Below are 25,383 nucleotides of genomic sequence, written 5' to 3'. Positions count from 1 at the left end.
CCCTGACCAGGGATCAAACCCAGGCCCCCGGCATTGAGAGCTTGGAGTCTTAGCCACTGGACCACCACGGAAGTCCCTGCCACCTTATTTTATGCTATTTGTTTTTTGTGCTTCTTTACTGTTTGCTTTCCTTTTATTACAAGATCCCTGCTTTCTCTGCTTTTGGCTTGTTGTTGGAGAAGGTTTATACCATGCTTTAAGTTCTACTGGGGTTTATCTCTAAGCTTTCCAAATTATTTATTTCTCTAATTACCAAGGTAAAAAAATAAACAAGTATTCCTCGAGAAACTAGACACTTTTCCTTATTTTGAGGACTATAAAAAAGGCCCCATGGTGGTAATATTGCGTGAAAAAAGCCAAGTGCGAAATACCATTGTATAATCCCTTTTATATGAAAGTCAAAGTTAGGGATAGTGCGAGGGAAACAAAAGCAAAAGTAAACAAATGGGACAATATCAAACTAAAAAGCTTTTGCACAAAGAAGGAAGCTATCAACAACATGAAAAGGCCACCTACCGAAAGGGAGAAGATATGTGCAAATGATGTATCTGGTAAGGGGTTAATATCTAAAATATACAAAGAACTCATACAAGTCAATATCAAAAAACGAACTCGATTAAAAAATGGGCAGAGGATCTGAATAGACATTTGTCCAAAGAAGACATACAGCTGACCAACACCACATGAAAGGATGCTCAACGTCACTAATCATCAGGGAAACGCAAATCAAAGCCACAATGAGACACCACCTCTCACCTGTCAGAATGGTTACTATCAAAAAGACAACAAGTAATAAGTGCTGGTGAGGGCGTGGAGAAAAGGGAACCCTCATGCACTCTTGGTGGGATTGTAAGTTGGTGCAGCCAATATGGAAAACAGTATAGAGATTCCTCAAAAATTAATAATAGAAGTATCATATGATCCAGAAATTCCACTCCTGGGTATTTATCTGAAGAGAATGAAAACACTAAGTCAAAAGATATTTGCGGGCTTCCCTGGTGGCGCAGTGGTTGAGGGTCCGCCTGCCGATGCAGGGGACACGGGCTTGTGCCCTGGTCTGGGAAGATCTCACATGCCATGGAGCGGCTGGGCCCGTGAGCCATGGCCACTGAGCCTGCGCGTCCGGAGCCTGTGCTCCGCAGTGGGAGAGGCCACAGCAGTGAGAGGCCCGTGTACCACAAAAAAAAAAAAAAAAAAGATATTTGCACCTCTATGTTCACTGCAGCATTGTTTACAATAGCTAAGATATGGAAACAACTTATGTGCCCATCAATAGATGAATGGATAAAGAAGATATGGTGTATATATATACTATGGAATATTACTCATTCATAAAAAAGAATAAAATCTTGCCATTTGAGACAACATGGATGGACCTAGAGGGTATTATGCTAAGTGAAAAAAGTCAGACAGAGAAAGACAAATATTATATTTGCAGGTATAAAAGATTCACTTATATGTGGAATCTAAAAAACAAAACGAACAAACAGAACAGAAATAGATACAGAAAACAAATAGCTGATTGCTAGAGGGGAGGAGGGTAGGGAAGGAAAGAAATAGGTGAGGGATCGTAAGAGGTAGAAATTTCCAGTTGCAAAATAAATGAGTCACAGGTATGAAATGTACAGTGTGGGGATACAGTCAATACCTATGCAATACCTTTGTATGGTGGCATATTGTAACTAGACTTAATCAAAACGTTTAGGTGACCATTTTGAAATGTACAGAAATACCAAATCACTACGTTGTATAACAGGAACTAACATAGTGTTGTAGGTCAATTATACTTTAAAAACGAAAAGCAAACTCAGAAGAGGAGATCAGGCTGTGGGGCGCAGTGGGGTGGGGAAGGGGGAGGGGGAGGGGGAATTAAATGAAGGCAGTTAGAAGGTACAAACTTCCAGTTATAAGATGTAATGTACAACACGATAAATATAATTAAGTTTGCTGGTATATATATGTTACATATGGAAGAGAGTAAATCCTGAGTTCTCATCATAAGGAAAAAAAAATTCTCCATTTCTTTAATGTTGTATCTATACAAAATGGTGGATGTTCACTACACTTCTTGTGGTCATTTCACGATGCATGGAAGTCAAGTCATTATGCTGTACACGTGAAACTTATACAGTGTTGTGTGTCAGTTATATCTTAATAAAACTGGAAGGAAAAAAGTTAGGGATGATTAAAAAAAAGCAAAAAGTTAGGGGTGATGGCTCTGTCAGTGGCTGGTGGACAGCCACCTGTGGGGGGATTTCTCTGTGGCTTTCAGCACCTTCCACATGGTTGCTTTCAGTGGCATTCCTCAGTCCAGTTCCACCTGCCTCTTGGAGATCCCCCCGACCATGCATCTTCACTTCTGGTGGGGTGCGTGGTTCTTTACATCCCCTCACCAGTATCTTTGTGAGAAGCTGGGATAAGTCCCATCAGGATGACTAGACACTACTGACATCAGAAGTTTCATTAAAAAACTGTGGCATCCTTTACAAATCACCGCTTGCAAGTCACACGTGATGTCAGAGGTTAAACCCATCCCTCCTGAGTCTGCGGGGCAGGACACAGTGAACCTCGGTGGCCCTTTAAAAGTCAAGTGCTATCAAGCCTTCTAGAAGAGCAAAGGTATCGTACCAACCGAGTCAGTGTTAGATAACCCTCGTCGGGAACTAGTCTCAGTCTTGGTCATTACCTGTGCACACGACCTGCAGTTTTGACTTTCTATAGAATCTCGTGCAGGAGAACAAAGAGTTAAAGAAGGACAGGACATCTGGAGTCGGGACTGCATAGGAACAAGTTCAAGCATGGCTTGAAGGAACACGTGAGTGGAGGGGAGTGGAGGTTGAGGGCGAGAGGGAGCGTGAGAGGATAGAGAGGATGGAATTGGACTGAACAAGTTAAAAAAAAACATCTCTTCACTTTTTCCCTCTGCACCCACCTTTTAACTTTCACGATGACACACACCTGCAGGGTCACCATTTCTCGCCCCCAGTCTCTGCCCTTGCTATTGACCAACTTGTCTCTCTGTACCACAGATTTCCCCTCTATACCCGGACAATCTTGGTTCAACTAAAATGAACACTTAGCTAGACTTCTTAGCTACTCATTTCTATTGCCATTCATGTTTTATTTCTCCTCGCTAGCAACAAACTATTAGGTGACTCCGTGATCTTACCTCAGCCTAACTGACGGGCAGTCTACCTGGACCATCGGATGAAGTGGGAGAGACACAAGTCCCAGATTCCCACACCGTTTCAGGAGGGTGCCAAGGGCTTTCTTTCAGAGCCCCACCCAAGCTTCAAGCGACTACAAAATGAAGATGTGGGATAAGACTGTGTGTGAAAAGTAAAGCACAGATGACTCGTTAGTTCACCGTCACAGTGAGTTCAGCATCACCTACTGCATCAGCGTTCACGCGTACCATGGCAATGCCCCCACGATAACACCTAAAGGTTTAGAGAACGCAATCTTACTATCTGACGCAACAGCAATGAGGAGAACACTAAGTACTGGGGTTGAGCTATCCTAGAAGGTAACTGGGTACTTTTTGGTGCCTGTGAATTTTCCTGCATGTTCTGGATGGATGTACCCTGCAAGTAATTCCTCTGGTAAACCAGCCAGGGAGTCTCACCCCTCAGAAGAAGGCTCACCCACATTGGTTAAAACCCCTGTACGTTCTGATCGGATGCTCCCACCCTAGGGCAGCCCATTACCTCCTGCAGCCTGATCTCCTCCGGCTGGAGGATGTCCAGCACCCCGCTGCTCCGAATCTCCGGGAGATCCTGCCAGAGGTTGAATCTCGAGTGCGGGTTACTGAGCAGGCATATCTGGGGCACAGCCTTCCTCTCCGGTGGGCTTGCAGGCTCCTCCTCTTCCCCTTCATCCTCCTCCGGGGTCTCCGCACTGGCCGGGGACCCATCAGCATTGTCTTGGATTTCTGCGTCCTGTTGCCTCCTGGTTTCAATTTCCTGGAGAGTTGATTTATCTCGGTATTCCTGATACAGGAGCCCTGAAATCAAATGGAATTGTATTGACATGAAAAAGATTTCAGAGGAAGATCTTTTGGAATCACTAAGTCAAAGCTTTGGACTCCTATCAAGGGCTGATGCTCTGCCTGTGAAAATACAAAGAAAGCCAGAACCGCACAGGTCTCAGAAAAGGCTCTATCACTGAACAAACTACCACTGTCTTCATTTCTTGGGAAGGATCAGCGTGCATGAGTTGTTTTTTTTTTTTTTCAACAAAGAATGAAGAGATCCCTGAACAGATTCAAAATCCAGTCACAAAAATATATGCTTTTCACACACATACTTAGCAGACAACAAGAATCCAGAATTTGACGTGTTAATAACCAATGTGTGCAGAGTCGATGGAAATGTCCCAGTTATGTTTCAGTATCCCAATAGGATGCTTCTCAGAGCCTAAATGCTTCAATATTAAAACTCAGGTATATTCATTGGTGAAATGCGAATAGCTGTAAATTCTCATTTTGAAGGAAAAAGCCAATATTTCATCAACCTTATGATTCAAAAGGGAAACATTCCTTTTTTGCTTTCACACTTTCAGACTTACTTCCCTGACCTGAAATAAATGCAGCCTAAGTCTCCAAGGAGATTTGGGGGTACAGAGGAATCAGCAAAAACGTAGCATCTCCACAGGGAAAAATTCATTTTGGATGTCCTGGCTGCAGGGCAGAGGGTTGGTCTCTCCACACCAGGAGCAGCAGAAAAGCTTCAGTGGCAAGGGGGCTCCCAGCCCAGGGAGAGGGGAAGCAGGGCTGGGTGGGGAGAGGAAGGAGGGGGGGGTCCTGCTGGCGATGAGGCTGGGAGGAGAGGAGGGTCACCCCAAGGGTTTTGTCTATCCTGTGGGCAAAAGGGAAGCCCCTCAGGCAAACAGCTCTGGTCTACATCTTAGGAGGCCCGTGGATGGGAAGAAAGAGGCCATGCCAGTTCTCTAAGGGAGTGATGATGGAGGCCTGAACTGCAGTGGTGGTGGAGGGATGGGGCCATGTGCATGATTCAGGGACAGTTATAAGGTAGAAGACAGGTCCTGGTGATTGGCTGGTGCTGGGTCATGAACGATATCTGGGTGACCAGTTGGCAAGGGGGTCTGGTGGCCCTGTTCAAGGAGATGAGGAATATAGGAGGAGGCTCTGACTGGGGAATGGGGTGGTGGTGAGATCCAGGTGCACCTGAAGGGAATGCAGGTGGAGAGAACCAGTGGGCAGCTGGACTGGTCTGGAGCCTGGGAAAGCTGTTGGGCCCCTTGATATATCTATCTATAAAACAAAGATGACTTTCCCGGGAAAGTTCTAACAGGGATAAGTGTACCACTTGTAAAGCACTTTCTCATGCAATGCAGTACAAACATTAGCTATTATTCCTTCTTTAATTGTTAAATATATCTAAACAGTACAAAAAAGGAAGGAAAAAAACAGACGATCTTCAAAATTCTGAAAAATGGCTGGATAAATTATATTCATAATTTATAAATAACAGGAACTCAATAAATCACCTTGTGGATTAAATTAGTTGGCTTCCTTCATTCCTTCATTCTATAATGCTAGATTATAAAGGCTTTATGCTAAGTATAACATTTACTTCAAAAAAAAATATCCTGTGATTTTACGTTACAATCCAGCGATTACAACATGGAGTTAATCTGACAAAGGAATGAAAAAGAAAATCTAAATCTATGCTAAATGCAACCCAAATTGAAGATCTATAAAGACAGAGGTTTAAAGTCACTACATAAACCGGTTCAGTCATGAGCATAAGATATGATTACTATTGCCAACATCGAACCAATTAATCTCCTGTGATTCCGATACTGTTTTCACGGAGGTTTAAAGAAACCAGGATTCCACGAGTTGACTTGGATTCACTTTTCAAAGCTTAGCACAGTGTCTCCCACAGAGTAGGTACTCACATATTTGTTGAGTTGAACACCTTTAAAAATGCAGTTTCCAAGCTTCTCAAAAATATCTAACCAATTTGGCATCTTTTTGAAAGTTCAAAAATCTGGCTTATGCATGCTACATGGCACATCGTGTGTATCATGGGTCAGCATGATGGGTAAATCATGGGTAAATGCTATCTCCAACATCTCACATGATGATGTGATACATATGCTGAAATGAGACAAAAACATCAGCATTGTGGGTAGCTGGGTTGAAAGTAGTATTTCTGAAATCACATTGTGGCAGACACTGTGGCTGCCTCTCCTCTATCCCCTCACAGCCCTTCTTCCCAGCTGGCAGGGAGGGCTTTTGTCTGGGTGCTGACCTAGTCTGTGCTCAGGGAAGTGGATGAATGCTGACTGATCAAAGCCTACCATGATGGTTCCCTTCCCCTTGCCACTGCTGGGTTTAGACATGAGCATGTGACATGACCTGGCCAAAGAGACTAAGGGGACATCTTACATCTTTAAGAAGGGCTTCTCAAAAAGATGTCCCTCCCCAGGAGACATCTGAAGACAAACTGCTCTTTTTTTTTGTTTTTGTTTTTATACATGGTTGCTTGAGGATGTGATGCATGGAGCTCTGGCAGCCATCTTGTGATATGAAGCCCAAATGCTGAGAATGGTAGAGGGAAAGGAACTAGGTGGTTGATTGACTTAATGAACCAAATGCAGAATTTCCTACCTCATTCCTGGAGTCAACTGAGATAGAATACTTTCATTCTTTAAGGTCATTTTTTTTGGGGGGGGGGGCGCTGGATATTCTATTACATTCAGCCAAAGACTCCCAATACAAGTAATCTTAGCATTTTCTTAAAACTTCATACTTCTTTCTGAAGTCTTCAGAATATGAATTTAAACACGCATTTTCCTGGAGTTACTATGATTACGAAGAGTTATCTGACACACTGTGTAACCATTTTCATGACCTGTTTATTTTTATTAGCCTTACCTGAGGAGCTATGTTATCTGATTAAATTTTTGTAGTAGAGATATACTGTTGATATATCATGTTTTTCTATTTTCTCTTTTGTACATTCAGTAATCAAAATTGATTTTACCTGTAAAAGCTGGCACCTGGTATTATATTCGTGCAGAATTAGAAGGCTCAGTTCCCATCTCTCCTAATTAAAATGATCTATATCAGGTTGGCTGAGCTACCCTGCAGAAGGAGGATAAGCTCCTGGAGTCCTTCAAAATCTCACCTTCGGAAGGGAATAATTTTTTTCTTTGAATCCTTCAGATAGAAACTTCTAAAGGGCAGAGAATTCATTTATTTTTAGTGAGCACCTTCTATGCACCAATCAGTTGTTAGGTGCCAGAGACAACCACAGCACACACACACACAATCACAGGGTCTCAGGGTCTATGATCTTCAGGGCCACCACCAACTACAATGACAGCTGTATACCACATCATGCATAGTCCTGGCATCATTCTGTTCTTGCCTGGGTGGGAGCCACTGCAAAATTCAACACAGTGGTCTACAAGATGCCCATATAGCCTTCCCACTTTCCTTCCCCCTTAATTCCACTGTGTCTTTAGGAACGCGTTGTCCTTTCCTGATACCCGGCAAAGAATTCACTTCATTCGGTGAGCTAAAAGCAGCTGGCCTCCTGTAGCAACCTGCTTGGCATAAGCCTCGAGTCTGTGATGAAGGATGTGAGGAGAAGGCAGCCTCGGTCCTGTGCTGTCATTCGGTACATCTGTTGAGCACTGACCATGGATCCAGCCCAGGAGTCAGAAACACATAGTCACCATTACTCCAGGAGATAGGGGGAGAAAAGCCTCAGAATGTCAGTCTCTACTGTTTACCAAATGAGGAAACTGAGGGCCAGGATGAGCAGGTACCAGAGCTCAGAGCTCCCGACTCCCAGCTTTGAGCTTATGCCACGGGCTCTCCAGGAAGGAGGTCTCCACACACCCACACTGCAGAAGGGAGCCTCTCTCACCGTGAGAGGAGGCACGGATCTCCCCACTCCCACCTCGATTTCCTTCCTGGTCCTGACATTGATCTCAGCCAGAGGATCCCTTTCTAGAGGGTGGAATTCGAGGCTTCCAGCACACGCCAAGGCCGAGGTGGCCCTCCTCCCCATAAAGGGCAATGTGGTAGAGGTGGAAGAAAGGGATTTTCGGGTGTGTTTGTCCTCAGATCAGCCCCTCTCCATTTCCGCCAGCAAACAAAGGGAAAAGCCGCCACCACCATCACCACCCAGCCCACACGCAGGGGGCCCACTAGGAACAATACCCCTGGAGTCAGCACTGCTTAAGAGCATGCATTGTGTGCTCCACCCTCAGCTTTGCAAGGGCTCAGCTCCTCCCAGGGTTCAGTCCAGAATAAACCCCAGCCAGGGGAAAGGGAACCTGCCCAAAAAGCCTCCTAAACATGGGTCTCCTGGGGCGATGGAAGCTCCACTTCCACTGGAGACACTTCATGTCCGTCTGAGTGTTTGGGATGGAGAACAATAAGGAGGAATTTAGGAAAGAAAATTTTCAAGCCAAAATTTTAATTTAACGAATAAACTTCTGCTCTGACAACCGTGAAGAACAGAAAGATTTCTGGGCCGCACCATTCCCGAAGAACCCACGCCACCCACTTGTGGCCACCGCTGGTGATGAAGATGAGAGCTAGTTTGATGTCATCAGCAATCTTTGACTTTTAAATGCGAGTGCTCGGGTTTTGGGGATGCCTTCTCAATCCACTTTCTGCTTTCACAGAGCTTCAACTGCAGCTGTGCAGGAGCTGGACACGCGGGCTATGCCCTGCACTTCTGGCCATGCTCTGGACAGGCAGGTGGAGCCAGCCTTCCCTTCCTAACCCGGGGGCCTCTGGGGCTCTCAGCTTCTTTCTACTTACCTTTCCTTCCCCTGTGCAAAGTCTGCCACTGCCACCCCTTCCTGAATTGCCCCAGTCAGCCTGACTGTCTCCACAAGTCCCCTCTGCAGGGTCCCCTCCCTTTACAGGTCTCCCCCAGGCCCCCGGGTGGGGATGGCGGGGGGACGCATGGAGCGTCCCCTCCTGCATGGCCCATAAGCACCTAACCCCTGGACTTTCTGGCAGAAGACGCAAGAGGACAGAGAGCCCTCCCCAGGAAAGAGCTGGGCAAGCACACCTCTCCAAGAGAGCAGGAAAGAAATGCATTTGCTAAAGCCCAATTATACAGCCACTATTAAAACGCGGCAGTTTTGCCTCTGGAACCATTTAGAACCAAATATGTCAGTAACCTTCCTTGTCAGAAACATCTGTCCAGGGGAAATGCAAGGGCATCCCACAAGCAGGGTGAGCCCTCAGAGTCCACCAGGAACCAACGTTTCCCCCAGTGACGCCCCGTCGCCGCTGGGGACACCCACCTATTTGTTCGATGAGGTTCCTCCAGGAGTCGGAGGGAATGGGGTGGATCATCTGCAGGGCCTCGGTGAGCGTGGTGGGGCTGTCGGGGAGGGCCGGGCACTCCTCGGGTGTGGCCTCATTTCCCAGGGTGGAGGACGACTCGCTGCCAGAGAGAGAGGAGAGGCAGGAGCCGGTTATTTTTAAGCAACGACACACCTCGGCCAGCTCGCGAGAGGCGTCCGCACAGGCGGCCCTGGCCAGATGGACCCTGACCAGGATGTCCAGGCCGAGCGGCCGCCGCCGCTCCCTGCCACGCAGGCCCCACAGGCCCTTTTTGTCACCGCATCAGGGCGCGACCGGGTAATTCATTCCCACACCAGCCTGCCCAAACCTTCATGTTTTCGGAGCTCGCGGGCAGGCGTCGGAAACTTGGCGCGTCCTGCCCTCTTCGCGGCGCCGCCCCGCCGCCCGGACGGGTCCAGCGGCCAGGGGCCCTGCGCTCGCTGCGCACCCCGTGCCGCTCGCTGTCACACAGCCCCCGGCCCACTTTGGGTAGCGATCCTCCAGTCCCAGGGCCACGCAGCGCGGAGAGGGGCCACCGAACGGGACGCGTGCGCCCAGGGCTCCCGAGAGAGGGCGCGAGAGGCGGTCCGGGGCAGGGACAGGGGTGTCGGCGGTCCGGCTGGGGAGCACCCCCCGACCTCAGGCGGCCTGCGGGCACGATGGGGGCCGCGGGAGGAGTGAGGGGCTGCGGGGCCCGCAGGGCGGGGGGCGCGGGACAGGCAGTTCGGGTAGACGTCCCCGACCAGGGACGCAAGCTGGGGCCACAGGCGCGCAGTGGTGGCGCGCAGGGGTCGGGACGGCCGCTCGTCCTCACCTGCCAGGGAGGTGTCCCGCCGCTGAGTCGCGCGCGTCGCTCTCCGAGGTGGAGCTGTCGTGGTCCACGGCGCAGGCGGCGCTGAAGGCTGCGGCCAGCAGCTCCATGGGGGCCGGCAGCCAGCCAGGCTCTGGGGCCGGGTCGGGGACCGCGCTGGGGGCCCGGAGCCGGGCGGGGGGCGACGAGCGGTCTCCGGAGCAGGGTCGCAGCGCGCTTAGCGGGAGCCTGAGCTGCCGCCGCCGCCGCCGCCGCTACCAAGAGCTCCAGCAGGCGCCCCGGCGCGCGCCTGGAGGCTCCCGGCGTTGCCACGGCAACGGGGGAGGCGGGTGGGGCGCGCGCGGCGGGGGCGAGGCCCGGCGGTAGCCGGGCGGGGGAGCCTGGCCTTGGGTGCGACCCAGGGCCCGCGGGCGCCGACTGCTGCCCGGGACCGCCGGCCAGGTCCGCGCCTCCCTCCTCTGCCGCGGCTCTGCCCCGGCAGGGGAGACGAGGAGGGCAGGATGGGTGGGGGCCGGCGAGCTGCGCCTTCGTCTTCCCGCCCCCTCCTTGCCGTCTGGCCACATGCCGCCAGCTCACGGGGCGAACTTGGAAGGTAGGGGCGAGGTGACCCTCTGACCGGCGCGCCCTCGAACTTCCGCCTTGCCCACCCCGCGCATCCTATGAGGTCCTTCACAGGGACCCGCCCGGAGACCCCCGCCTCTGTCGCTCCGGGCCCAGCCTCGAGGGACCCTCGAGGATATGCGCTCCTGACCTGACTATGGAGAGGGGGCCACCGCGGAAGCCTCTCCCGGACGAGTCTGGCTGACCCCGGCTACCCCGAGGTCCTAGCAGCACGGGGTGGGTATAGGGGAGGGAGTGGAGGAGAAACAAAGTGCCCCCAAGCCTCCACCCGGTTTCCCTGCCCTGTCACAATGACTTTCGGAATCTGCACCTTTGTGTTGGCTAGTTCAACTCGCTTCCGGATACAGAGAGCAAGCAAAAATGGGAAACTGGAGTCGAGGGGAGTGTGAGTGGTCCCGTGTGACTTGGAAATCTAGAGGGACAACTCCAAAATCCGACTCCGAGTCCAGTAAGAGAACTGGAGCCCTCCCCGGTGGCCTTCTCTGAGGGCAGCCCCTCCGCTCCCCTCTCCCCTGGGCGGTGCCGGGTGCCGGGTGCCGGGACGGCGGCCTGCCTCTGCGGGCCAGAGCCAGTTCCCGCTCTTCGGAGGGTACCTGGGGGGGTGGGTTGTGCAGACCGAAGTGGAAAATCTTCTCGGCACCTTCCCCTGCACAGTCTACCCACAGGGCATTTGTTTAAATTAACAAATTCCTCGTTTTTCGATGCAAATACTCCTGCTGCGAGGGGTTCACTTACTAGTTAGTAGGTTGGCTTTAATGCATTCCTTAGCCAGCCGTCTAGAGCGCGGCAATTGTAAAGGGAGAGTTGGAGTGGAAAAGGAGAGAAAGCAGCTTAGAAAGGGGCCTTTTTGCCAAGAGGGGAACTCCCTTTCCCAGACTTCAGCTGGCGACGCCGGCCGTCCTACGCATTCCATCGGTGCTCAGGTTGACGCAAACCAGTTCCTAAAGCTGCCTCTTAGCCCTCGTTCCCCTCAAGGGGCCAGAACGGGCAGGTCTGGTCTCCTCTTGCCCTTAAGGCCTCATAATATTTGCGTGACAACCGTCAGGTCTTCTGTCTTGCCAACCCAAGCCACTCCTTTCTTGACTCATTCTGCGTATCTCCGGACAGCCCTCTCTTGAGCTCTACCTTTTCATCTGTTCACTGGCAGCCTTCACCTGGATGTCTGCTAAACACTCACATCCCCCCCACCACCAGCAGCCAACCAGGAGGCCAGGCAGAACGTGAGGGACAGCCTCAACTGCTCCTGTACCTCCTGTCACCCCACATGTCAATGCCTCACTGAGCCCCCTGGATCCCCAAAAGCTTTCAAAGCTGTCCCCTCCTTGGTATTTAGACCTCTCCTTCCCTCTGTCCGTCCTTTTCTCTGTCCATCCTCTCTGTCTCCTTTTTAACCTATGAGTCGGCTTTTGTCCCTCCCCTGCTTAAAAACCTCTGTTGGAGTCCCATCCCCTGTGGGCGAAGGCCACCTTCTGCCTCTGTAATGGGCTCTTTACCAGGTGCCCCACTCCTTGCCATCTTCCTTGGCTAGAACTGCCCACCTTACCCCCCAAATCCTCACCGTTACTGGTTGAGGCTCCCTGGAGCATCCCCACCAGACCCTTAACCCTGTATAACCAGCGGCATTGCCTGGCACTGTAATTCCCTGTGAAGAGGGCCATCCTTACACTAAGACATGGGCTCCTCTAGGGTGGGCACCCTGGTGTCCCACTCATCTTTCATCGCGGTCCAAGGAGGTGCACTGGTTGGGCAGTCACTAAGACCTGCTGCTCTGCATGGTTTCACCGCCCTTGAAATTCGACTAACACGAAGTGGAAGCTGTCACTTTCACACTTGGTTGCACTGAGGAGAAAAGACTCATTTTTTTTAAAAATCAGAAAATATTCAAGTGAATTACATGTATTAAGATGAGTATAATAAAACCTTCCAATTGAAAAATAAGCTAAAAATACCCTTCTAATTATAAAATCAGCTTAGAAAGTCACTGTGTTCTGAAGGCATGTAACCTTAAGCTAAATTCCCCATGTTCTATTTTCAATCCTACTTAGTGCTTATTGGGCAGGCTATGATTAAAATCTCCATTTAACTGACATTTTGCCCTAAATCATTCACAAAATAAAGTAGAGGTAAATATTTCAAATATTTATACTTGATTAGTCCATCGTTGGTGCTCTGTAAGCATTTGTTAAGGAATTAATGATATGTTTTAAAAAATATTTAGTTATTTTATATATTTTATCTAAAAAAGTATTTAGTTATTTGATATATTTTATCTGAAGATTTTCAAATATTTATACTTGATTAGTCCATCGTGCTCTGTAAGCATTTGTTAAGGAATTAATGATATGTTTTTAAAAAAATATTTAGTTATTTTATATATTTTATCTAAAACATTTTAGTTAGTTTATATATTTTATCTAAAGATTCTTTATTTCTTCCTTTGGGTTATAAAAGGTAAATATTGGAAACAAAGTGGATTCTTATTTATGTAGCAACCTCAGCCTTCAGGCGTTCTCATTTATGTTTATAAAATGTTACTTTATTCTGAGGGAGAATTGCTAGAAGCAGAAGGAAGCTTAGAAATGATCTGGTCCAATTCTTCTTTTACAGAAAAAGAAGCAGAACCAGAGGGCTAAAATGATAAGCCCAAGATAACAAGACTGGCTAATGGCAGATTTTGGAAGCATGTGCTAGTAAGTCAAGACTACCTTGTGTGGATTAAGGAACTGCAAGTTTCTGTTTTCTTATTCTAAATATTTTTAGGGTCATATGGTATGCCACCAGACTATTACAGGTTAAAACACATCTGTATTCTTAAATCTAGTAGGAAAATGACTTTGTAGTGAGACGGTAATCCTTAAATATACATTTTAAAACTTCTAGAAACAGGTGCTTGATAACTTTTAATTAACTATAGCTTTTAAATCCATAAACCCAGTTTATTTTTGTCACTCTTAAAAGACTTTTACAGTTGCTTTGAAAATCAACACATTTAAACCAGAGAGGCAGCACCAACAGTCAGTCCCCAGAAGGCTACAGGCTTGAGGCTAAATGGACCCCCCAGATCCAGGTGAAAGGTAGGAAAAGGACAAGATGTAGCCTCTCTCACTGCAGCTCCAAGAGAAACCCTACTCAGTGGATAAAAAGACTTCCCCACAAGGAGACTCTCCGAATTTAGATTCTTCTGTTGTGTGGTGAGAAGTATTTTACTGGTGAGGTGGAGGGGGAGATCTTTCCTTACTTATTCTCAGAAGGATAATTTGTAAATGTGGGATTGTAACATGTTACAGAAATAAGTTTAAAACACAATCAGGGGCTTCCCTGGTGGCGCAGTGGTTGGGAGTCCGCCTGCCGATGCAGGGGATATGGGTTTGTGCCCCAGTCGGGGAAGATCCCACATGCCGCAGAGCGGCTGGGCCCGTGGGCCGTGGCCGCTGAGCCTGCGCGTCTGGAGCCTGTGCTCCGCAACGGGAGAGGCCACAACAGTGAGAGGCCTGCGTACCAAAAAAAAAAAAGAAAGAAAAAGAAACAAAAACAAAACAAAAAACACAATCAATTTATCCCTGTTCAGTAAAGAATTAATCTTACCCAAAGAGAGGTCTGACCTTTTCCTTGGGCTCCCGGGAGGTGACCTCTAAGCCATTGGAATGTCTGATAAGAGTGTCTTTGCTTACCTGGGGGCTGGGGCCACATCAGATAAGGTGGAGGCTTTGGGCCACGTGACAATAGCTCAACCTCCAGAGGGGCTGAAGACTGAGGTCAGCCATCTGGGTGGCCAACCAGTTCTAGCAGATGGAGCCCCAATAAAAACTCTGAGCACCCAGGCTCAGATGAGCTTCCTGGTTGGCAATATTGTCATACGTTGTTACCCGGGAATGTTAGCTCTGTCCACAATTTCATAGGGACAAGACAACTGGAAGTTCCGAGTGGAGCTTTTCTGGATTCTGTCCTATGCACCTCTACCCTTGTCTGATTTAAAACTGTAGCCTTTCACTGTAATAAGCCATAGCCATCAGTAACAGCTCTGAGTCCTTCTCATTAACTGAGGGTGGTCTTATGGGTTGTGCCCTAACTTTGCAAGCCTTGAATCTGGTTTAGAGTACAGTGACCACGTTCCTCTTACAGCCTTCCTTTCCTTGGTCTCTTTTTCTCTCTGTCAGTCTGCCCCGTACGCTGCTGCCAGGTTAGTTTCCCTCAAGCACATCTGTTTCCACACGTCTGTTGTTTTCAGTGACTCCCCAGTACCTTGCTGGTACTTCATTGCTAATGGAGTTAATGAGCAGCCTGGACTCGGGCTGCCCGGTTGGGAGCTGGGTCACCCCTGAGAGCTCCCATGGCCCTGCCTTTGCTCTGTTAGCTCTGCCCTGTTATCACCCACTTGCATGGTTTATCTTCCCAGTGACCTGAGATTTGGGGGTGGGGCAACTCTGAAGATGTCATTTATTTCTGCTTCCCCAGCATCCAGCCCAGCCAGGAGGCATCGGGAAATAGTCAGTGAATAAGTAAATATGGGGAAGTTGGTAGGTGTTATGTGGACATGTCCTTGGTTTCATTCTTTCTTCTACAGTTACTGAGTCTAGCACTAGCCCTCCCTTGGTGTTACATCTTGGCCTTCTTGGGTTAGAAGGTAATTCTCTCATTGACCTCTTTGGGAACTAGCAGGTTTCTGGGGTTGGTGCCTCAAGCGTGGGGGAAGTAACTGACCTGCTGTGGTGAGTCAAAAAACCCATTAAAACTGGATTCGTTGTTTTGGTGAAGTGAGGAGCGTCTTGTTCTTTTCAGACGTGGTTGCTATGGTGGACAGTTGTTATAGTTTTGGTTAAATAGGGAAAAGCCCAGAGGGATGAAGAGATGCGTACAAATCTTTGTCTGATTTAAGAAGATATGCGAGTGTTGGACAGGTTTCAGTGATCATGGGAAGTAGGCATCGCGGTCCGAGGGCTTAGCTGCCCAAGCTTCGAGAGTGCTCCTCTGAGTACCTTTTCAGAATCAAAAACAGGCAGCCAAGCCTTGCTCCACTTCCAGGCGTGAGAGGCAGCCTGGATGATGTTGTTTGGCTAGTGCAATGTCGGAATTTCCAAAGCAATTGGATGGTTCATGTGTCCTTAGTACTGTCCTTAAAAGGTTGAGCCAAATGGTGGCTGTATCGTCAGTTATGAGATGCAGACAGTTGTATGGCCCGGATAGAAATGTATTTCTCAAAACAGGCTCCCCAAAATAACTCATGGATAAAACACTATCGTGTCGTGTGTTTGTCTGAAACTGTGGAAAATGAGAGCGGGTCCGGGATGTGGGTTTCTTTGGAACATTCCTACCCAAGGATCTGGGGGCACATACAGCCTGAGGATTTTGGCTATGGGTGATGTCATATACTTTTGACCAATAGGAGCATTTCTGAAATAAGGGGGACCTAAGAGAAAATACCGCTATTTCCAAAATATGTTGAGGATGAAATTTGGAGAAAATGAGATTAGGAGTTGCCTTGGTACATTCCTAATCTAATAATTTACATTTTAAGTTGTGGCCATTAGGGTTTATACACTCTTAGTTGGAACTCAAACTGTAAAGGCATTGACAGCCCACTTCCTTCCACTCAAACATTTATTCATTTTAAATCACCTTACAAACTATATAGCTAGATCTAATTTAGTGCTATATTAATTAGAGCGTTTTGTAAACTATGGTATACTATACAAATAGAAAGTGATATTATTATTATTTAGGAAGCCTACATTTAACGCTCAAATACATTCGCTATTGTAATGGAGAATGCATTGCCTTAACTATTAACCAAATGTAGCAAAACTATTTAAGATATGAAACAAGAAAGAAAAAGATGTCCATTCATAAATAAAATATACTTGAAGGAAAAGCATGCAGTTAAACAAAATTAATAACTAGACGTTGTTCACACATTGTTCTTTGAAAATTGCAAATAATTGGATTTTAGAGAAATATTTTCCTTAACAAGAAGTACGTAGCATGACAACTTTTCATTTCCTACCGAAGCAAACCACCTCGCCCTTAACATCCAGTAGAAAGAATGTTTTGTATTGAGTCACCAGGACTAAATGTTCAAGGATTTAGAGTCTCATAAAAAGACCAATATGTCTTTGGTAGAGACTGGTCACTTTATGACAAGAGCTGTTAGGAGCACAAAGGAGGTGTCCCACCAGACAAAGTGCCTGGTTCCAGGTCCTTGACTGCCTGCCATCACGTTGATGAAAATGCCTTTCTTCCCAGGAATTCAAAGCTTTTGACTACTGTTGGGTATTTTGGGAGGCTCTAAAATAAGGGAACTGGTGACCACAGTGTACAACAAACAAATGAGTGTTATAATAAAGAGAAAGCACGATATTTCAAAAGCACAGCAGATACACAGCAATCAAAGAGTTTAAAAAATGATCAGCCAGTGTTAGCCAAGGCTTGGAAACTGTTGTTTGCCTCTGGAGGTGGGAGTGTGAATTGGTGCAACCTTTCTAGAGGGCACTCTGACGCCCGTATCATAAATCTGCACATGTTCATACTCTTTGGCAAAGAGATTCTAATTCTAGGAATGTATCCTAATGAACTGTAAGAATCCATGTGAAAAATTAGCTACAAAAATATTTATTACAGCGTTATTTATAACAGTGAAATATTCGGAGTAGCTAAAAGTCCAATAATAGGAAATCGACTGTTTAAATTATGACATGTCTCTAAAATGGAATATCACTAAAATGATTTAGAAAATCTTTAATAATCTGGAAAGATGCCCGTAATATATTGACTAGATTGACTAGAAAAGCAGATTCCCAAACTGGATGGTAGCAGGATCTTACTTTGTTTGTAAATAGAGTTATATATATGGACTTTTAAGCATACAGATGTATTTGAAAAGAACTGGAAGAATGATCACCAAGAACATTTCACGGTACTTGTGGTTGATTGGTCAGATTCTGAGGGAATTTTCATCTCTTTACTCATATGTGTTTAACAAAAAAAATTTTTTTTGCAATAAATGTGTCACTTACGTAATAAGGGGGAAAATGTTACTTAAAAAAAATCAATCCCTTAATGCGCATACATCTAGAACATGAGTTTAAAGTGTTCACATAACCATAGGGAATCCTGATGCATTTGAAAAAGGGGGCTTATCTATTTTGTGTTCTCTAGATTTACTTGGGGGAAAACACCTCAATTCATTACATAAACCTAACTTTTAAAAAGCTCTTCAGTTTCCAAAGAATCACAAATTCAAATTTTGCAGTAGATTCCTTCCTGACAATCTCTAAAATTAAAGCACTTACCTGATATTCTAATCTGCCTGGTTGTAAAAATAGTCCCTTTTCCAGAAATTCCCCTTTTCCTTCCATAAACCCACGTGAACAACTCCTAACCAGAATGCTCTTTCCTTTTCCATTGAAGTCCTGGTCTCATGGAAGGAGTCATCAAAGAAATGACTGCCTCCCATCAAAGGCAGGTCTCCTAACACCACAAGCCTTTACCTGCCCTCCTGCATGTCTCACCTGGGCTGGCTCAAATGCCACCTCCTCCATGAAGCCCTCCCTGCATCCTATCTCATGGCAGGCTGTATTCGCTCACTTAGGGTCTCCTGTAGCACTTCACCAAGGTTGTCTTTAAGGCGTGATCATATTCTTGGAGAATGAATTCTCTGTCCTCCTGGACTGTTCATGGAGACAGGACTCAGCCTGATTGATGTCCACCCCCTCACTGTGCCTGCAGAGACCTTGTACATCCTGGAAGACATAGTCACCAAATGGAGGTGGAGTGGAGGAGGCTTGAAAGCACAGTCGTTCTTTTGGTCTCATCCCAGCGCTTGGTAAATTACAGTCATAGAAACATTTACAAACCCTTTCCTTTCACCCACTAAATACAAACTTCCTCTCCTTGCTACTGCCTTAACAGGTGAGTGCACTGTTAGTTGAAGTACCATCCCTTCCCCGGGGGAAATGTCAGTTTACCAGCAAAGAAGAAATTTCACTTTTGCTTCTTTACCTATTTACTGTTCACCCCTCCCCTGAGCTGACCGGTTGATGCTTCTTTTCCTAATTTTAAACCCATGTCTCATTTTTTCCACGCAGTGAAGATTGCATGCTAAATTATTGCTATTTCTAACGTGTTGCTCAGCCCTTGGAGTAGCTTTGATTTGTCACAGTGTCAGTGGGATCTCGAGGCTTGTTTCTTTGTTAGGCTCAGGGTAAAGAGATGGTCCTTATTAGTCTCCCTTTTCTTCCTAACCATGAGGGTCTTTTGTAGGGGGTCTCAGAGGAGGGTCTTAAGCTCGCCAGAAATACATTCTTCCCTTTGAAATTAGCATTTGTTCTTTAAAAAGAAAGAGGCTCTAACCTGTCATCAGTTGAGTGTTTTCTGTAAGAAGTGAAGGATTTTTACCAGGAGACAGGAAAGCCTCCTAGACACAGTGAGTCAGGGAAACAATAGAACTGAACTGGAAAATTCCTTCCTGTTGGGAGCATCTGAGAATACATGGTGTCCCTTCCATAACCTAAGGCCTTCGTTTCAGCACTTCACATGTTGTGAATCTCCACCAGCTGTGTGCGGGTCTTAAAGACGGAGTGCTCTAAATTTTCTGTTATGACCGAATTGAAAATCTTCAGGACAAACAGGCACTTATGCATTGCTGATGGGAGAGCAGAACTGTCCAACCTCATATGGAAGGGAATTCGACCCTAACTAACAGAACCACATGCGTGCAATGGACTGAGTGTTTGTGTCCCCCGCAAATTCGTATGCTGAAATCCTAACCCCCCAAGGTGCCGGAAGTGGGGCTTTTGGAAGATGATTAGGTCAGGAGCGTGGAGTCCTCATCAATGAGATTAGTGCCCTTATAAAAGAGACTCCAGAGAGATCCCTCATCTTGGTCTTGGCTTTCCCAGCCTCCAGAACTGTGAGAAATAAGTGTTTGCTGTTTACAAGCCACCCAGTCTATGCTATTTTGTTAGAGTGGCCCGGTCGGACTGAAACAACACGCGTTTCCCCTTTGACCCAGCAATTCCATTTCTCAGAATTACCCCGAAGACACTCCCTGAAATACAAAATAAGATGTGCAGAAGGTCGCTCTTCATGACATTATGTTTTAGAGCAAAATATTGGAAACAACCTACATAGCCATCCAAAGAAGATTGGTTGACCACACCATGGTATAGTCACCCTGACGAAGTCCTACGTAGCAGAATCGAGAATGAGGAAGGCGTTTCTGAACTGGTATGGAGTGATTTCCAGTGCTACGTGAAAGAAGCAAGGTATGGAAGAGCACATGCAGTTTGTGAACTAAAGAAGAGGAAGTCATACAATTACACACCCCACCCCACCCCATCCCAAACGAGAAACATGGGAAGGAAAGAAGAGAAACCAGTAAAGATGGTTATTTCCAGAGCTGGGGTAGAGAGTAAGACCTTTCTGAGTGTACTTTTTATATAGTTTTGAATATATAACCATGTAGATATTTTACATATTCAAATAATTTTTAAAAATATAAAAGTATGGGGGGGGAATCAAACCCTAGAATTGAAAATAAACTGAAACAAATGAACTTAAGTAATTATCAAGTTGATAATATAACAACACAAAAAAATTCAAGTAACTTTTTAATGTAGTGCTCTGTCTTTGTGCCATTACTGAGATCTATTCTAGGACTAAAAAAAGCAAAGGCATTTTAAACTTTACTTTGTAGGTGTGGCAGGTTGAATTGTGTCCCCTGAAAAGATATGTTGAGGTCCTAACGCCTCGTACCTTGAATGTGACTTGATTTGGAAATAGGGTCTTTGCAGATGTAATGGCGTTAAGATGATATCATACTGATTAGCCCTAATCCAATAACTGGTGTCTTTATAAGAAGAGGGAAATTTGGACACAGAGACACAGACACACAGACAGGAGAACACTGTGTGAAGACGTTGGCAGAGATCGGAGTGATGCATCTACAAGCTAAGGAACACTTAGTGTTGCCAGCAACCACCAGAATCTAGGAGGGCATGGGACAGGTTCTCCCCTGCAGCTTTCAGAGGGAGCGTGGCCCTGCCTTGATTTTGGACTTCTGGCCTCCAAAACTGTGAGAGAACAAGGTTCTGTTGTTCTTAAGCCACCCAGTTTGTGGTAGTTTGTTGCAGCGCCTTAGGAAACTAATATAGTAGATTCGTTATTGGTTATGGTATAGGTAGATTAATTGTGAAATTCTTCTTTGAGTATTTGTAGAATAGAGCATTATCCTATAATATATTGATGTTGAGACCCAAGGGCCTCACTGTTAGAAAAAGGAGATGAAAATATGGAATAGGGAGAGAGAGGAGGAATGCTGTATGTCAGGTTGGAATTGAAGGTGTCCCTATGAACACACATGCATGCACACACACACAAGCACAAACACGTTTCCTCGCTCTGTCCACTGAAAAGTCCTAGAAGCGATGGCCTTCCAGTAGGAAGGAGCACATACAGCCTGAAGATCTTGGTTTCTAAGTATCATTCTGCACTAAAACTAGGGCTCCTTGGAGAAATGGTTGACTTCAGGTCTGGGATGTAGAAATTATATAAAGTATCCTCCTGTGTCAGAAAGTAAGGAAATGCTCAAGGACATGAAGGAATGTGTCAAAGGGACATAATAGCCATCTTAAAGGGGCTCTTACTGGCCAAACTAGTGACAGTAATGGATTCACCCGACACGTTGAATTAAACAACAACAATCAACCACCATGAATCCATAGTGAAGCTCGAAAACAAAGTAGAACCAAAAACAAAGGTGAGTTCTTCTTCACAGAAGAATATCGACTAATACAAGTAGGAGGAATAACAGAACATTCTCATTTTACAATTTCCAGTGTCATGGTTGATACAGGAAGGATCATTAATGGATGTTAAAAGCCACTGAGTGAAAGATTAATAGGAAAGAGGATATTTACATGCTCTCAAACTATCACTTTCCAGATAACCTATTAGTGGCGAAAGGAAAAATTGTACCTTTACTTCGGAGCAGTCTGGCAGCTCCTGAATTAACCAAATGATCAAACTTAGCCTCAGGAATAGCAGGCCAGCTGACATTAGTGCCTCTTGATGGGGTGCAGTTTGAAGTACACACCACCTAGATGCATTCTTGCTAAAAATGTTTAACCTGAATGTAACCAAGTGTCTAGCCCTAACTTTCAGTTTAAAGAAAATATAGGAGTAAAGGAACAGGTTAAAAGTCTGTACAAGGAAGCAGTCAGACACACAGTGGGGGCCATTCTGCCATTGATAAGCCTGGATTTTCGCAAAGTCAGTCATGGAGAAAAACGGGGAGACTGTTGAGATTATAGGAGTCTAAAGAGAGCATCTGACAAATGCAGTGCTCAGAATTTAATGAGACCTTTATTCACAAATCCCAGCTGTAAAAGACATTTTGTGGGGAATTCTCTGGGGGTCCAGTGGTTAGGACTTGGAGCTTTCACTGCCGTGGCCCGGGGTTCAATCCCTGGTCAGGGAACTGAGATCCCGTAAGCCACTCAGCAGAGCCACAAAAAAAAAAAAAAAAAATAGACTGGTAGACTATATAGTAGTCTATATAGATAGTAATCTACTATAGTAGATTACTATATAGATAGTAATCTACTATAGTAGATAGATTATGGAATGATTGTGAATCTTCTTAGGTGTGATAATGGCATTGTGATCATGTCGAAGAATACTGATTCCTAGAAGCTTTGCACTGGGTATTTAGGGGTGAAGTGTTTGATGCCCGCAATTTACTTTCCTATGGTTTAGTGGAAACAGAAGAGGGAGAAAGAGAAGACACATATGCAAGGTGTTAATCATTTAGGAGGTCTAGGTTGAGGGTATATCTGTAGGTTAAATTTCTTTCTTTATAAGAAGTTGGGGGAAAGGAAAAGAAGTATTTAGAGAAAGGGCACATTTGGTTTAAAAAACTGTATTAACAATCAATTTTAAATGCAGTCGGATGTAAAGTATAGAATATTGAGTTAGGGATGGTATAAAGGCTGAGGGAATGAGGTGGCCTTTGCTAGTCACCTTGCCAAGCGTGGGAGACCCTCCCGGCACGGGAGCCCCAGGAAGGCAGAGCTTTTGGTCTCCTGTGTCCGCTACTGACCCCCTGGTACCTAGAGCAAAGCCTGGACCATCGTACGTGCTCAGCAGGCATCTGACACGATGAAGTGTAAGTAGCTCAGTGATAAATACCTTTGTCTGATTTCTGATCATTTTTTTAGGATAGACTCTTGGTCAAGATTAAGAAGATTTTTATTGCTTTTCACATATTTCATGAAATTACAAAAGGTCATGCCAGTTTACACCCAACCAGTGTCTCTCTCTGTACGCTTTCCGGTATTCAGTATTTGAATTTTAAGCAATGTGTCAATTTGGTACATGAAAAATGAAACCTTGTTCTGTTTCGCATTTTTTTCTTTACTAGTGAAGTCGGTTTCTTGTGTGTGTTATGATGGTTTTGTATTTTTCTTTTGTGAATAATCTTTTTGAAACTGAGTAATTATTAGTCAAATCCATTTGACCTGCCTTCAATAATTAAGGTCATTTTAAGACTTGCATGTCTTCCAAATGGCACTTAGCCTAAACAGTGAGATGTTTGCCTGAGTTGTTTTCGAGGAACTTGGAGTCAGCTGCCTCTAGTTTGAGCTGAGCTGAAAGTCAGCCGCATCTGGTTAGAGCTGGGCTGGTTAAGACTGGATAGGACCACTGACCCTCCAACTGGGCACGAGCAAGTGGGTGACCCTTTGACGTCAGAGGACTGAAAACCCCACCCACAGATCGTGCTAAGAGCCTCCGTTGTTGAACGTGTAGAGGCCTGTAGCTTAGTTACACCTGAGCAGGGTGATAATGACTGCACCTTTTCCCAGTTTCCTTTCCCCACTCTCCCACACTCCCCGTGCTTTCCATGCTCCCCACATGTGTCGGCCCATCATTCTTCTTTATAAACCCTCTCCTTGCTGCAAACCTCGGAGCCTCAGCGTTTTGGCTTGCTGTGTGTGGGGCGAACCCAGCCTGGTTCAGTAATGTTTTTCTTTTGCTTTTTTTTTTTTTTTTTTAATTAATTAATTAAATTTATTTATTTTTGGCTGCATCGTGTCTTTGTTACTACGCGTGGGCTTTCACTAGTTGCGGCCAGCTGGGGCTACTCTTCAGTGCTGTGCGGGGGCTCCTCATTGCGGTGGCCTCTCTTGTTGCAGAGCATGGGCTCTAGGTGCACGGGCTTCAGTAGTTGTGGCTCGTGGGCTCTAGAGCGCAGGCTCAGTAGTTGTGCCTCGTGGGCTCTAGAGCGCAGGCTCAGTAGTTGTGGCTCACGGGCTTAGTTGCTCTGTGGCATGTGGGATCTTCCTGGGCCAGGGTTCAAACCTGTGTCCCCTGCATTGGCAGGTGGATTCTTAATCACTACGCCACCAGGAAAGCCCTCTTTTGCTTGTCTTAATTTTAGGGTTTCTATGGTTTTCCAATGGATTTGTAAATTCAGTGAGCTGTGTTGTTTGTATACATTTTAAAAAAAACGTAGCCTGGGAATTCCCTGTCGGTCCAGTGGTTAGGACTCTTGAGCTCTCAGTGCTGAGGGCCCGGGTTCAATCCCTGGTTGGGGAACTAAGATCCTGCAAGCTGCACAGCATGGCCCAAAAAATTAAACAAACAAATAAACAAATTCATTAATTTAAAAAACGTGGCCCATTTTGTAGGAAAAGAGCATTTCTGCGATATGTGTGAGTGGAAGTATCAGCGGGGCTGCCAGGGCTGCCGAGGGACGGGCAGTGGGGTTGGCTCTGCAGCCACTCTCCCTTGACACCCCGCCCCGGGATTCCTGGCTCCACTTTCCCACTGGGGTGTGGGGCAGGGTGTTAGGAGATGAGGGTCTGGGGGAGCAGAGGAAGGCCTGGCTAGAAGAGCTGTATTCCGATTTTACAGAAAGGACAACCAAGGGGGCAGGACCTCTGTCCATGGACGCGTGCTGTTCCAGGGCCAGCAGGGCAAGGAGAGGGTCAGGGGAGGCTCTTAGTCCTGACAGTTGCTGTGACCTCAGGTTACTTCCTGGAGGTCCCCTCACCACTACCTATCCCCCTGCCCTCCTCTGAGACAGTTTGTTCTGAAACTGTCACCATCAAAACCAGACTTGCCTTCTCTGCTGGTTCAGTCAGTTTCACCAACAGACGATTGATTTCACCACATGCTTCAGAAAAAAAGGAAGAACAGCTGAGGAATGTGTATCAGCTGCCAAGTGTCCAGTAATTAATTCCACGAGTGAGTGCTGAGCGTCCACACCCTAAGCCCCTGCAGACGACTAGGCCTCCACACCCACTTTGGCCTAACTCTGCAAAGAAATAAGTAGCAAGTAATTTGTAAAAATAAATAAATAAATAAAAATAAAGTCAATAACAAGCTGCTGCGTGTTGCACGCACTACTCAGAGCTTTGCGGGTGATTTATTTATTTATTTTAAATAGATCTTTACTGGAGTATAATTGCTTCACAATACTTGTTAGTTTCTGTTGTACAACAAAGTGAATCAGCCATATGCATACATATATCCCCATGTCTCCTCCCTCTTGAGCCTCCCTCCCACCCTCCCTATCCCACCTCTCTAGGTCATATATGCAATGGAATAT

At 46.2% G+C, this 25,383-nt stretch overlaps 1 protein-coding gene across 4 annotated transcripts in view; it reads right to left on the bottom strand.

The window, feature by feature from the left end:
* Positions 1–25,383, bottom strand: part of NGEF (neuronal guanine nucleotide exchange factor) — a 111,055-nt gene that overhangs the window by 28,736 nt on the left and 56,936 nt on the right. For 2 of the 4 annotated variants that reach the window (XM_032638474.1, XM_032638471.1), the window contains 2 exons: positions 9,304–9,446; positions 3,708–4,003 (listed from right to left, as the gene is read on the bottom strand). In XM_032638474.1, the coding sequence (XP_032494365.1) occupies positions 3,708–4,003; positions 9,304–9,355 (348 nt within the window). In that variant the 5' untranslated portion in view covers positions 9,356–9,446. Of the gene's footprint in view, positions 1–3,707; positions 4,004–9,303; positions 9,447–9,674; positions 9,749–10,160; positions 10,448–25,383 lie in introns of those variants that run through there. The other 2 variants (XM_032638472.1, XM_032638473.1) reach the window with 2 other exon arrangements.

This window comes from Phocoena sinus, chromosome 7 (genome assembly GCF_008692025.1).
Source record: "Phocoena sinus isolate mPhoSin1 chromosome 7, mPhoSin1.pri, whole genome shotgun sequence".
Lineage (NCBI taxonomy): Eukaryota > Metazoa > Chordata > Mammalia > Artiodactyla > Phocoenidae > Phocoena > Phocoena sinus.
This window is presented reverse-complemented; position numbering and strand designations above follow the sequence as displayed.